The following is a 13,695-nucleotide window of genomic DNA, read 5'->3' as shown; positions in this document are numbered from 1 at the left end:
ATGTGTGCCCAAAATCCCCAAAGGAGGGAGAAATGGGGAAGATTTTGCAGTGAGACCATTTTCCATGGGATGTGCTTCTCACTTTCCCTCTCTTGTCTCTGTTTCTCTCTGGTGAGTGCATATACCCTCTTGCAAAAATGGAAAAAAAAATATTTCTGAGAATAGCTCTTCTACATGATGCCACTCCCCACTCCCTTTTAAAAATTATTTTACTTATTTATTTAGTTATTTATTTTTAGTTTGCCAGAGAGTCCATGCACTTGCCAGAGAGAGACAAAGAGGTGAAGGGGACTGAAAAAGCACCCTCCATGGGAGATGGTCATACCAACATCCCTTAGTCTATGTCTTTACTTCCTTTTGGCATTTTGGGGCACCTATGCGCTTGCCCCCAAATGTGGTTTTCAAGCCTCTGGGTCCAGGGCTTAAATCGTGGAATTGGCCATGTGAAATCCAGTCTACCCACTTTGACCTGTTTTTGTTTCTGTCTCTCTCTGCCTTGTTCTTTCTCATAGAAGAAAATATATAACTAAACTTAAAAAACCCTATGCATACTGGAATCCCACTCGATTTGCTACAGAGTTAAATTCAGTGTAAAATGAATATATGTCTTAAATTCTGCTTTAATGAAGGATGCAATATAATAGCTCATTGGAATGTTATTTACTTAACAGTGTAGAAATATCTTAGCATGATCCCTCTAGTCGTGACATAGGGAGAGTCATTCCAGTTGTCTTTGTAATAATTTTGTAGAGTACAAATGAACCTTCCAAAACAAACCAGATAAGCAGGAGTTCTCTCACACAGAATTAAAGGCACCGTCTGTAGTTGCTCTGTTTGTTAGCCACGATGCTATGTAGCCATTAGTGTGCAGGCTTCTTTGGAAGTGTCTCTTTTTTGTTGACAACGCTATTTGATAATAGTGATTTTGTAATACAGTATTCATCCATTGCACATTAGAAATATCTATCATCCTTTGTGAACAATGACACTCAAACTATCCCTATGGGGGTATATAGATAAGATCATTATTCTCATTTTCTAGATAAGGAAACTGAAATGAAATTCCTTGCCTAAGGTCAAAGAACAAATCACTGGTAGAATAAGATTAGAGCAGTGAGTTCTTGATTTTCAATCCTTTGCTCAATCAACAAAGTCACATTGTTTTACTCGGTATGGGAAAAGATTATTATCAGTCAGTAGGAATAAGGCTGTGCCCAGTTGATGGCGGACCAGATGAAAAATGAAAATCCACTCAATCAACCATTTTTTAAATCTATAAAATGCCAAACAACTTGTTATACTGATGTTTTTCACTGAGCTGACTAGGTGTCTTTGTGTCTTGCAGATGTAGCCTCGAACTTAATGTAGTCCAAAGTTAGTTTTGAAAGACTTTGTCTTTTAAAAATCCGATTTTGAATATCTTGGATTTCATGATTATTTAAAATGTTCTGCACAGTCTGTTATACATGTGGTAATATGGACAAAATCCTTTAAAAGTGCTTTATAATAAAATCTCACAGCACTCCTTTATATAGTGACAGACAAATCCTTTTCTGTCATCTAAGACAACATAAAATAAGACCGCACAACTAGAAAACAGCTGGGCTTCTATTTCTGTCACCAACCACCTATAAATGCATTTAGGTCTGGCAAATAGGACTGAAATCATCAGACCCTATCTAAATCATATGGATCCCCCTAGAATCAGTCACTCTGGGTATAAAGGTGGCCAAATAATCAGGTGACTTGTCATGTCATCCATAGAGAAGTTCATGTGCAAAAACACCTGAATTCTTTCAATATTCAACCAATCTTTATTGTGTATCGTGCTCCTCATACATGCTTATCTATATCTCTGCAATATATCCTAATTCTCGGACATGTTCTGGTAGATTAATCAGTTGACAGGTAAAACATTTCACCCTAGGTCAAACAGCATAACTGAGAGTCATGATGTAAACTCAGACCCTTGGTCTTTTAGCTCAGTTCAGCCATGGTGGTACTGACTTGGTTGATGGATGATTCTATTATGTTTTATAGTTAGCCTTATAGTTTTTTGCAGTTAAACTACCAAAATGCTTAACTAATCTGAGCTCATTGTCATTCACAATAAGAATGGCACAGGCATTATCATTCACTTATTGTTTGTAGGATTTGGATTAGGTTTGGTTCTGTAATAAGGATCATGACAAATCAGAAAAGAAATAGAACATTTATTTCTCCCTGTTTCTCAGATCTCTGAATTCAGTCTTAACTAGGAATGACAATTTGAAAGTGTGTAATACCAACAAATTAACTTTATTTATTTATTTATTTAAATATTTGTGCCATAGAGCATATGTGCTTGCCAGAGAGAGACAGAAAAACGGTGAGAGAGAAAGAGAGATCTCACCCCCCATGGCCACATGGCGATCCCTTCTCCTCCAGTCTCCTCCTGGGATTCTGGGCATGAAATCACATACATCTGCCATGATCCTCAAGCCACCAGGCTAGGACTCAAACTGCAGCTGGCCCTGTAGGAGTCCATTGCCCAACCACCACATCACCTGCTGGACTCCCAACAAATTAACTTTATAAAAACCAGTTATACATTTAATATTTGATTACTCATAAATACATGTAAAATTGAAAGTGCCTTCACTCTTACTATATTGAATTTCTCTGACATACCTTCTGTACTCTAATTTTTAAATAATATTCTTCTTTCAGTCTTGTTCAGGTTAGAAACTTGAATGGACCACATGTAAGTGTTGATCATTCCAGGTAGAAATGAAATAATTGCTTTGAATTATGTCTCAAAAATCAAGAAATTATGGCCATGAATGATTGTCTTCTAATATTTATTTCCTGGGGCAAAGTTTGTTTTTCTTTTTTTTTTAATTGACAGAGGGCATGTGCACTCATGTGACAGAGAGAGAGGGAGAAAATACCCCCTCCATAAGTTATGGTCACACTGCAATCCTTTCTCCATTTCTCAATCCTGGGAGGATTTGGGGCATGCATGAACACGTGCCCAGCAAGTTTTTTAAGTTATGGGGAGCTGGGATTTGAATCATGGTTGGCCATGGGGAATCTGCCTCCCTTAACTGCTGTGCCGGGGGCAGGGGGGCAGCCCATTTTTTACTCTTTCAAAATAAAATTCCAGGGAAGTCTTGATAAGTCTTGAAAGGATTTGCTTAATTGCCTATTTAATTTTTCAGCAAACATTTCCCAAACTAAGATTTCACTTCCATTCCAAGAGTTAGTGACATCATTCATTCATTTAGAAGACGTTTATGTTAGTTGTTACTCTGTTCCAAGTTCTAATGAGGTATTAGATCAGGACAGCAGAACATCTGCCCTCATGGAGATAAGTAACAATGATCACAGGGAAGTAGCTATGGAATAGAAAGGAGGAGCTAGGTGGATAAGGAAGACTGACTCTGAAGATTAAATTGAGATCTAAAGGAAAGAACTAACTATTAGAGGATTCATTGTAAAAATGTTCAAGTAGGATTCAAGAGCTCTAAGGCAAGAATTACTTAAATTTGTGAATGGATTACAAAAAGAGATGATAATTTTGGGACAGAAAGCAGTGGCCACCAGAGATGTTTAAATATGACGGGGACCAGGTAGTAGTGCAGTGGTAATTCAACTGGACTTACACAGGAAAGATCCTGAGTTTGCATCCCAAGACCTCACTGAGCATATAGGTGTGTAAGTGTGTACCTGTGATCTGGGGAGGCTGATCAGGGATGGCTGAGATGAGGAAGATTGTGGCATGAAGACCCTGTTGAGGGTGCCTGATTCTCTTGTGTGTTTCATGAAAGATAGAAATAATTTTTTTTAAAGAAATGTTTGAACACTAAGTTGGAAACATTTAGAAATTTAGAGATTCTTTAAAGCCTATTCTTTTATTTTAATGACAAGGCAATTAAGGCCCAATGGGACTGATACGTTTTTGATACTATACTAATTAAATTATAACCTGGGTCTCCATCTCCCAGTCTATTGCTTTTCTATTAAAATTGTTCATATTGTGCCTGAAAACTACATACACTGCCAAATGTTGTTTTTTAGAGTTGAGCGTTTAAGCCTTTATGTACAAGGATCCAGCAAACATTTATTTAGGCTTTTTTTATAATCAATAGCAACTGTAAAAGCCATATCAACCCACCGTGATTTGCATTCCTTATTAAGAAAATCACAAGCTGTGCTTTAATCCTTCAATCCTCTACTGACTTTAATTTCTAGTTTGGAAACCATTAGATGTTTTGTGGTACATGTAAGTTGGGATTTAATTTCTGTGTGGTGCACTTCAATTTGGACCCAGAAAATGGTCCATCATATTTAGAAAAGGGATATTTTTTTCTATTGCTTCTCATCATTTCCAATTACAGACCTATTAGCTTGGTAGACATCTCAGTTATAATTTATGTGCTTTTCTTTTCGATAGATAGTAAGGTTTGAATTGTCAGGCCAATAATCTGTATAAATTGCAGGTATACTTTATGTTTAGCTACTGTTCCACTTTTAATGTTTTTATTACTTGTGGAGAAAAGAATTGGAGCTAACAATATTGTTTACAGCTCTCTTTGACTTTTTTTAACCTTTTAATCCATATATAGTAATCTATTGTGTTATGAACTAAGCTCTATTCCTAATAAAACTCATCTATTTGGTGATAAATTCATAGGCAATTAACATTGGCAAGAGTCATAGTCAATAGGAATCATAACCTGACAGATTAGAGTACAAGGATGAGTTTCAGATACTTAAATATTCTAACTTAAGAAACTAATGCAGTTTCTGGAGAATCTAAATGTACTCTTGCCTCTGAATTTTAAAGAATGAAAATAGAACATTTTCTCATACACAATGGACATATTTTTTTTTTTTTTTAGAGAGAGATTTTTGCTATAGGGTGCGTATGTTCACCAGAGAGACAGAAAGTAACCTCCCCCCACCCCCCCTCCACAGAGGGCATGGCCACGTCACAATCCCTTCTCCTCCATTCTCCTGTCAGGATCTTGGGCATGCACACACACATGCCCGGTGTGAGTTTTAAACCTCTTGGTCTGGGGCTTGACTGCAATCACGTGGGAGTCCAGCAGCGTAACCATTATGACATCTGCTGGTCCCAAGATGACATAATTTTATCATCATGAATTGGAGTTGTCTTATTAGGCAATTGGATCTATTTTATAAAATCTACTGGATATAGAGAATTTTGGTCACTGGCTCCAAGTTTGAATACTGGCAGTGCCAACTATTCACTTGCAGGGGTAATAAAATGGTTCCAATAATATCTACCTTATATGGCTGTTATGAGAATTCAAGGAGATAATGTGCTTAGCATAGTTCTAGGTTCAATAAAATAAATATAACAGAATGCTGAAATGGAAATTTTGACCAGGGTTATCAAGATCTAATAGAAGTAAAATTCCAAAGCCAGATCTCAATATGCAGAACTTGCAAAGGAACTGGTCAAAGACAGGTATTGCTTCTCTTAGATCTCTTAGCTTAAGAGTTTAAAAAGAATACAAGGGATGGAATGGAGGAAGGACTTGGCGATGGCATTTTGCTTTTGGAGAAATCTATTGTCACACTTTAAATATTGTCTTTCTTCTTGGGCTTTTTGAGTGGGATCCCAAACCCAGTGAAAAGCAGCTTCAAGATTGATACTGTGAGAGCTGCTCTCGGCAGTTTACTGAGATAATTGAGTTGGCTGAACACAGATGTCTGACTCATGTTGTCTGAGAAGGCTAAAGCAGCCTGTGTCATGACACTAGTCTCTCCCCCCTGTAATAAATTGCTAGGGTAAGCGATGTGTGAGTATTATCTCAAGACCATTAGTGGGCCTCCTACATGAGTAAAAGTGCCTGGTGACCTTAGATGGTCTAGAGAAAATGAGAGTTCTGACCAAGAGAGCTTCTGTTTGAGGATGAGAGGCAATTGGTATTGGAGAGTGTGGTGGGTGAACTGCTGAACAAACTGAGTCCCAGAGGTGGGTGCAGGCAGCCCAAGAAACACCTGCATCTTAGGGAGTACAGTGAGAGATCCTATAGAAATGGAAACACTCCAAATGACTTGCATGGGTGTCAGGCAAGAACTTGAGCATCTGCCAGGAGGCTCAAAATGGGAAGCCCTAAACCTTTTCATCCTTTTCCCTCTTCCTTTCTCTTCTCTGACTCTGGATATGCAGAACCTACAGACAAGGGGAGGGACTGGAAGCAGCTCTAAGCAAAGAAACTGAGAAGCAATCCATACTGCCTTTTCCACTGCTGTCTTTCAGCTGGAGGCAGGCCTGGGATGTGGATGAGTAAACATGACATTCAACCAAGTGCTTTGGTTAATATTTTCAACTGGTCATTCTACATTTGAATTGAGACTGTGATTTTAAGTGAAAGTAGGACTCTGCTACTTAAAATGAGCAGAAAGCCTTTGCTGGAGCTTTCAGCAAAGCTCTTAGCTAGGGGAGTGTCATTCTCATTGAAAACAAATCAAGAGCATTGGGAGGAAAATGAAAGGTTTATGATTAATTATTAGTTGTGCTTGTCTGCTGTAGTGATTACATTATTGTTGTTGATGCTTTTATAGAAAGGCTACTTTCAAACTCAGTATTGTACACTCCAAGTCCTCATTTTTTGTTAAAAAATTTTTTTTGAGAGGTTTTTGCTATAGGGCGCTTGTGCTCACCCGAAAGAAAGAGAAGACAGAGAGACAGAAAGCGAGAGAAATCCCCCCCCCCCCAGGGGGTATGGCCATGCCGCAATCCCTTCTCCTCCGTTCTCCTCTCGGGATCTTGGGCACACACGCACACATGCCTGGCATGAGTTTATGCCACTGGGTCCGGGACTCAAACAGTGGTCAGCTACATGGGAGTCCAGCAACATAAATATTACACCAACTGCTGGTCCCCTAAGTCCTCATTTTTGTTTGATATTTCCCTGCATTTTTCTGACTTATCACACAGCCCTATTCTATAAGCCAACTCACTCAGATATTTAGAAGGGCATTTTGTAACCAGGTTTCTTGCAGTGTTTACCAGAAAATTTATTTGCTTGAAGTTAACATATGTACCTAACTGAGAATTTTTGTATGCAGGGTAAAAATGAAGTAGCATTTACCTTAATAACTTTCCAGGCTGAAATAATTTAATGAAAAGTACCATGACATGACAGTTAGGAGACTTGATCTTCTGTTTGTCCATAGACAAGCAGATATGCTTTTTTAATTTTAAAAAATTATGTGTGTGTATATATATATATATTTTAATGATGGAGAGAATGCATGTTTAAGAGAAAGAAACCTTGAAAGGGTCTTATCACACTACAATCAATTTTGCCTAGCACTCCAGCTCCTTAGGATCTTAGACTGCTGCACATGCATGCCCAATGCTTCAGGACAGTCTACAGATCCAGACCCATGATTATTCAACCATGTGGCTTCCAGTATTGCAGTCCAGAATGCTATAGATCAAGCCATTTAGGCTGGGACTAACATTCTTTTAAACTGATGTGTGATACACATAATAAAAGTGCACAAGTCATAAGAATTTAGTTTGATGAATATACACAAAGTGCATAGTCATATAACCAGCACCCACTCAAGAAATAGAATTTTGCCAACACCTGAATCACTCTCACTTCTCGTATCAGTGATTTTGCTTTGTTTTTAATCTTTTTAATAGTGGAACCATATTTTTGTGTTTGTGAAATTCATTCATTCATGCTGTGTATAGCTATAGTTTGTTTATTTGGAAATCTGTGTCATATTCCACTAGCAAATATACAACAATTTACTAGTCAATTCCACTAGTTTTTAGTTGGTAGACATTTGGATAATTTTATTTATCAGTTGATGTACATTTGGACTATTTTAAGGTTTAGACTCCTACAAACAGTGATACCAAAAGCATTCATAAGCATGTATTTTGGTGGATATATTGTGCATTTTTGTTGATTTTATACTTGGTAGTGAAATTACTATACTTTAGGTATGAGTACATTCAACTTTAGTAGGTAACAGCAAACAGTTTTCCCAAGTGGCTGTAAAACTTAAACTTTTATCCACTGTGTATAAGAAGTAACTCCATTTTCTTGTCAGCACTTGATATTGTTTGTCTTTTCATTTAGCTATTCTGGTGTGAGCCAGTTTCTTTTATTTATTTTTTTGGGGGGAGGGAGAGGAATCTTGTCCTAGCCATTGGCATGCCCCCATTAATCCTCCATGCAGGGTTTGGGATGTCTTCTACTTGGTCTTCTTTCCTTTCATGAGAGCATTGCTCTAGCTCGATGGATTATTAAAGCATAAGGGTCTATATTTAGTGGGGAACTGAGAATAGCTATATTCATGGTGAATGCTGCTCAATACTTATCAATAACTCTGCCAAGTGAAAGAATAGATACGAAGTGCATTAGTCAATATTTTGAATGCAAGGGCAGAAAGCCCAATTCAAACTCGTTTAAACAAAAACGTAATTAATTGACTTTTGTAGCTGAAAAGCCAGGCTTGGCTGACTCCAGGGGCTAAACATCACTTTCTATATCAAGACTGCTTTCCACTGGGCTGCTGCTTCTCTTGAGCAAGCCTGATCTCTGCCTGGGGGCAAGGGTTCTACCAATAACAGCAAACTTCCAGCAGGGCAAAAACAAATAGACAACAGCAGCAAATCTCATTGTGCCTTTGTGGAGCTGCCTAGTACACATTCTGGAAGCAAGACTTTTAGGCTGTAATTGCCCAAATTGTGCCTTCCTTAGCTCATGATGTGCATCGGGTCTCTCTGAATCACACACTCCAAGAAGACCATTGATTCTCTAAGGAAAATTGGGGTGCTGTTAACAGAAGGTACAATGGTTGGTGCAGGTGCAAGTCACAAAACAGTCACTACAAGTCAGACTACCTAAAACTGATGCAATCTGTTTGTTCCTATGGCTGCAGCAGGATTTATGCTTGGATTAAACAATACTGCTGGAAAGTTGGATATGTGGACCACATCATTTTAGGCCCTGTGAAATTGCTTTTATTGAACTGTGTTGGGCATTCTGCTATCAGTCTGCATTGAAGGACAGTATAGTGAATGACCCTGTGGAATTCCTTAAATTATTGTAACATTATACTGAGGACATTGTTCTTGTTTGGTCTTCGTGTTATGGGATTTTATGGGAGAAATTTCTCCCTCATCTCCACACCAGGTTAAGTTGAACTATTTCTAAACATCATTCTTCTGAGATTTTTATCTTATGGACACTGTGATTCCTGAAACCGACAAGATTTCCTTCGTTGCTTTGCAAGAATGATAGAATCACCTTTATGTTCTATGTATTTAATCTAGTATATAAGATATATATATATATACATATATATATATTCCAGTATGGCTTTTTCTTCATAGTTGTTTATTTATTTATTACACTTTCAACCACTGTATATCATTACATCTTGTAAAATGAATTTTCCCATCATAAATACACTATATATTAATCCATTAAACATATTATTTTCAGCAGCTTTTTTTAGGGGTAATTTCACTCCCTTATTTTATTTTGAAAAAGGTTTCCCTATTTTTTCTTCTCAGAGTGAGAGAGATAGATAAAGAGAGACAGAGAGACAGGTACTCCGCTCCCCCATCAGGATCTTCTTACTGTTCTTCACCCCCAACTTCAGCCAACCCCAGATCATGGGCACTTACACTCTTGGTGTGTTCAGAGAGATCTCTAGTCACAAGCCTGGAACTTTCTCATGTGGGTCACACAGAGCATTGTGTTACTGCTTTGCCACCACCTAGCCTGGCCCCGCACTCCTTTATTTTTATTTATTTTATTTTATTTCACTTTTTTTGGTATGTCTTTTGTTAATGATAAAGTGTGTGTGCAAGCATGTGAGAATGTGAGAGAGAGATGAGCACCCTACATAGGATCTGGTCATATTGCCACCCCCTTTTTCCAGTCCTCCAACCCAGTAACTCTTTGGCACTTGCACATCTGCCATGCATGTTTCAGGCTCACCAGGCTGGGGAATCAAACCATCATTGCCATGTGCGATCCAGTTTGTCTTGAGCAGCATAAGACTGCTGTGCCATGAGCCAGCTCTGATCCATTATTTTTCAATCTCGTATTTCTTCAGTCTGATATGTCAGTTTATTTATTTTTTCCCCTTTTTCTATTTATTTATTTTCCTACGTATTCTTTGTAAACTTCTTTAAGTATTTTCTGAGACAAAGTTGAGAAGTACATAGAATTCATGAAAATTCCATTCTGTGCATTGAAAATGTCTTAACAAGAAGTTTATTAATAGGACTTATTTTGGGTTCTAGTTTTAGATGAAGGAGTTGTAAAACACTACAGAATAAGAAGATTGGACGAAGGGGGTTTTTTCCTTACTCGGAGAAGGACCTTTTCAACACTGAATGAATTTGTGAACCACTATACCAAGAACAGTGATGGCCTGTGTGTCAAGCTGAGAAAGCCATGTTTAAAGGTGAAGTGCATTCAAGTTATGGTCATTTATTTTTGAATTTAAAATTTTCCCACTAGATATTTGAGCATTTGTTATACAATATCAGCTCAGAGAAGAAAAAAAAAGAAGTCATTTAATTACCTAAGGCAGAGATAGACAGACAATGGCCCATGAGACAATACCTGTTATTTTATAAATAAGTTTAATTAGAACAGACATGCTCATTCATTTACTAATTGCCTTTGGTTGCTTTTGTGCCATAACAGAAGAGTTTAGTAGTTATAACAAACAGTATGGCAGCAGTCTAGACCATGAACTCTATGAGGCCAGAGGCCTTGCCTATTTTATTTATAGAATAGCAACCAATTAATACTTAGCAATATTTATTAAATGAGTAAATGAGTGAATGAAAAAAATAAATAAAAATCAAGCTTGAGAAAAGATAAAAAATTTAATTATGCAAAAATATATGATATCTTAATAATGCTATAGTCAAAGGTTTTGGGAAGGATTTGTGGGTGAGGTGGAACTTCAATTTGAACTTGAAATTGGGAGTATTTAGCTAGGCAGGCAGGGAGAGAGAAATCATACCAGACAGATCTGTGTGAGAATGATGTCGAGTGTGGGATGGGACAATGAACACTTAGGTGCCTGATTTAGCAGGATTTAGGGAAAAATCATACAGAAGAGTTAACAAAGCAGATTCTCCCATGTCTGTTTTTAATTGTAAAATAAAATTTAAACTTTTACTTTAAAAAGTACAAGGCTATATTTTTCAACAATAATACAAGTGAAATCTACCTTTTTTCTTACAAGTATTCTTATCATTTTGTGAAATAGGTACAAGTCCCAGCTCCTTTTGATTTATCATACAAGACTGTGGACCAGTGGGAAATAGACCGCAACTCCATACAGCTTCTGAAGCGACTGGGATCCGGGCAGTTCGGTGAAGTCTGGGAAGGCCTGTGGAACAATACCACTCCAGTAGCAGTAAAAACATTAAAACCAGGTGAGGGAATATTGAAAACTAAATAGTAATGACTATGGTTTTTAAAAGAATTATTACTTTTATTTATTGTTATTTTTATTTACTACAGGGCATGTGTGTGATCGTGTGAGAGAGAAAGTGAGAAAGCAAGCCGCCAGGTCTGGGACTCAAACCACGGTGCTGGCCATGTGGGAGTCTCGTAGTACTTTAATGACCATGCCACCCGTTGGCCCTGTATGCTTATTTTTATGAGCTTGGTTTGCCACTATAAATGTTTAAGCGGTCATGGGACAGTTAATACTGACAATAAGAGGATGTCGTGATCCTATTTTTTCTAGCCTAATGACCAATATGGACAAGGTTTTAAAATACAAAAGTAAGAGCATGCTCCCTGGACCCGCGAAATCTTAAAATATCCCCATTCAAGATTCTAACAACACATTCCTTCTTAGAGATAGGAGTCAGTATTTCAATGTCATTCTCTCCCTTTTTCCCTGAGCTTATTAAAAAAAAATAAATACTGATTTAAAATAATGAAATACAAAAATATCAGAAACTCGGTGCTACTCAGGAACAACTATTTCAGTAAATACTAACTTTGAGTGTTAAGAGGTAAACTGAGTCATCTAAAAGTCTTCATATATGGAACATAGAAGCTATTTTTGCTTCCATCTTCCTTCCCCTGTGACTAAGTAAACATATACTAAAAACAGTATCTACTCAGCCAGGCTTCATTTCCTCTACTTTAAAAGTTGGCTAAGAGAATTTAGAGAGAGTGGGTATCTTCCCTAAGACTTATTAGTCATATGCTCTTGAGCACATTTTGAACTACTCTATGCTTAGTTCTATCATTTGCAAAATATATATAATACTAAGGCCCATGTAGCGGGATTATTATGAAGATTAAATTAGGTCATTAGTGGTAATATTTTGCATTGTGCCACATTCATTGTTAAAGTGACCAATGAAGATATTATTACAAAGTCCATAAGTAGTAGAGCTGAGATTTGAACTGACGTTCATCACCACTGTATCAAACCTTATGGAAGTAACATTCCCCCAAAGAACATCATTGTGATTGCCTCTTGTTTACTTCTGATAACGTAGGTAAGAATGATAGGCTAGACTATAGTTCCCTGATAGTCATCATTATTTACTTAGTCCAGAATCCTTAGGATTTGAAAAACTCCACGGTGGCAGAACTTGAGCATGTGGGATCTCTGGCTAGCAGTACAGAGTAACATCCTGGTTCCCAAACTATGCCAAATGTACTGGGGCACACAGTGAATACACAGGGATGCTTTGAGATGTTTAAAAGTTTTGAGACAAATATCTTGGATGTTGCACAAACTATTACCTTGCAATAGCTTTTGGTTCAACTTTAGATCTTGTTCCATTTCTTATGCTGACATCGTATCTTTGTGAAGCTGGCTTTTGATGGTTGCCATGATGATATGCAAGATCCATGCAAGATAAATGTGGACCAGGAAATGAGAATAGCAGTGTTCAATCTGGTTATACTTGAGAAGTGGTGCATTGCCCAATAGGTGTATATCTCACCTTAATAAGTAATTGTGATTAAAGATAGAATACAATTTTTTTTCTTCTTAATTTTCCCGTGCTACCTTTGAATGGCTGTTATGCATTTAGGACAAATACTTTTTAAGTTGTTTGGATCTAACTAAATAATTGAAGGAACTGTTAAGCGCCAGGCTTCGGCTTCTTGGTGCATTATTAATGTGCTAGTCAAGAAAAACTGGATCTCAGTGGCAACTGAGTTGCAAATTCCTAGCTGGTCAGCCTAAAACCCACCAGGCACACACGTGAACGCCAGTATCCAATAGGCTGGAGGACCAGAAGAGCAGGACTGCAGTGTGACCAGACCTTGTGTAGAGTCCTCATCTATTTATCTGTCAATCTCTATCTCTTTCTCATGTGTGCATTCACATGCTCTATTATGAGCAAGGAAACAAAAAACTCAGGCGTGGTAACGTGGTTAAGGTGGCTGGATCCTACATGGCTGACTGGGCAGTTCAAGTCCTGGACCTGGCTTAAAGCTCTGTGTGTGTGTGTGTGTGTGTGTGTGTGTGTACATGCGTGTGTGTGTGTGTATTTGTGTACATGCCCCAAATCCCAAGAGAATGAAGGAGAAGGAATGGAAGTGTGGCCATTCTCCCCGGGGGTGGGGGGGATTTCTTTCTTTCTTTCTTTCTTTCTTTCTTTCTTTCTTTCTTTCTTTCTTTCTTTCTTTCTTTCTTTCTTTCTTT

The 13,695-nt window shown here is 37.7% G+C and overlaps 1 protein-coding gene across 1 annotated transcript in view; it reads left to right on the top strand.

Annotated features, from left to right (window-relative positions):
• The window catches only part of FRK (fyn related Src family tyrosine kinase), a 109,197-nt gene that overhangs the window by 82,298 nt on the left and 13,204 nt on the right, over nucleotides 1-13,695 (top strand). The window contains exons 3-4 of the mRNA XM_006164984.3: nucleotides 10,298-10,461; nucleotides 11,281-11,449. Coding sequence (XP_006165046.1) covers nucleotides 10,298-10,461; nucleotides 11,281-11,449 — 333 coding nt within the window. The remainder of the gene's footprint in view (nucleotides 1-10,297; nucleotides 10,462-11,280; nucleotides 11,450-13,695) is intronic.

The sequence above is a fragment of the Tupaia chinensis genome, unplaced genomic scaffold (genome assembly GCF_000334495.1).
Source record: "Tupaia chinensis unplaced genomic scaffold, TupChi_1.0 Scaffold143787_1, whole genome shotgun sequence".
NCBI lineage: Eukaryota > Metazoa > Chordata > Mammalia > Scandentia > Tupaiidae > Tupaia > Tupaia belangeri.
Note: the sequence above shows the minus strand (reverse complement) of the source record. Positions and strands in the feature narration are given on the sequence as shown.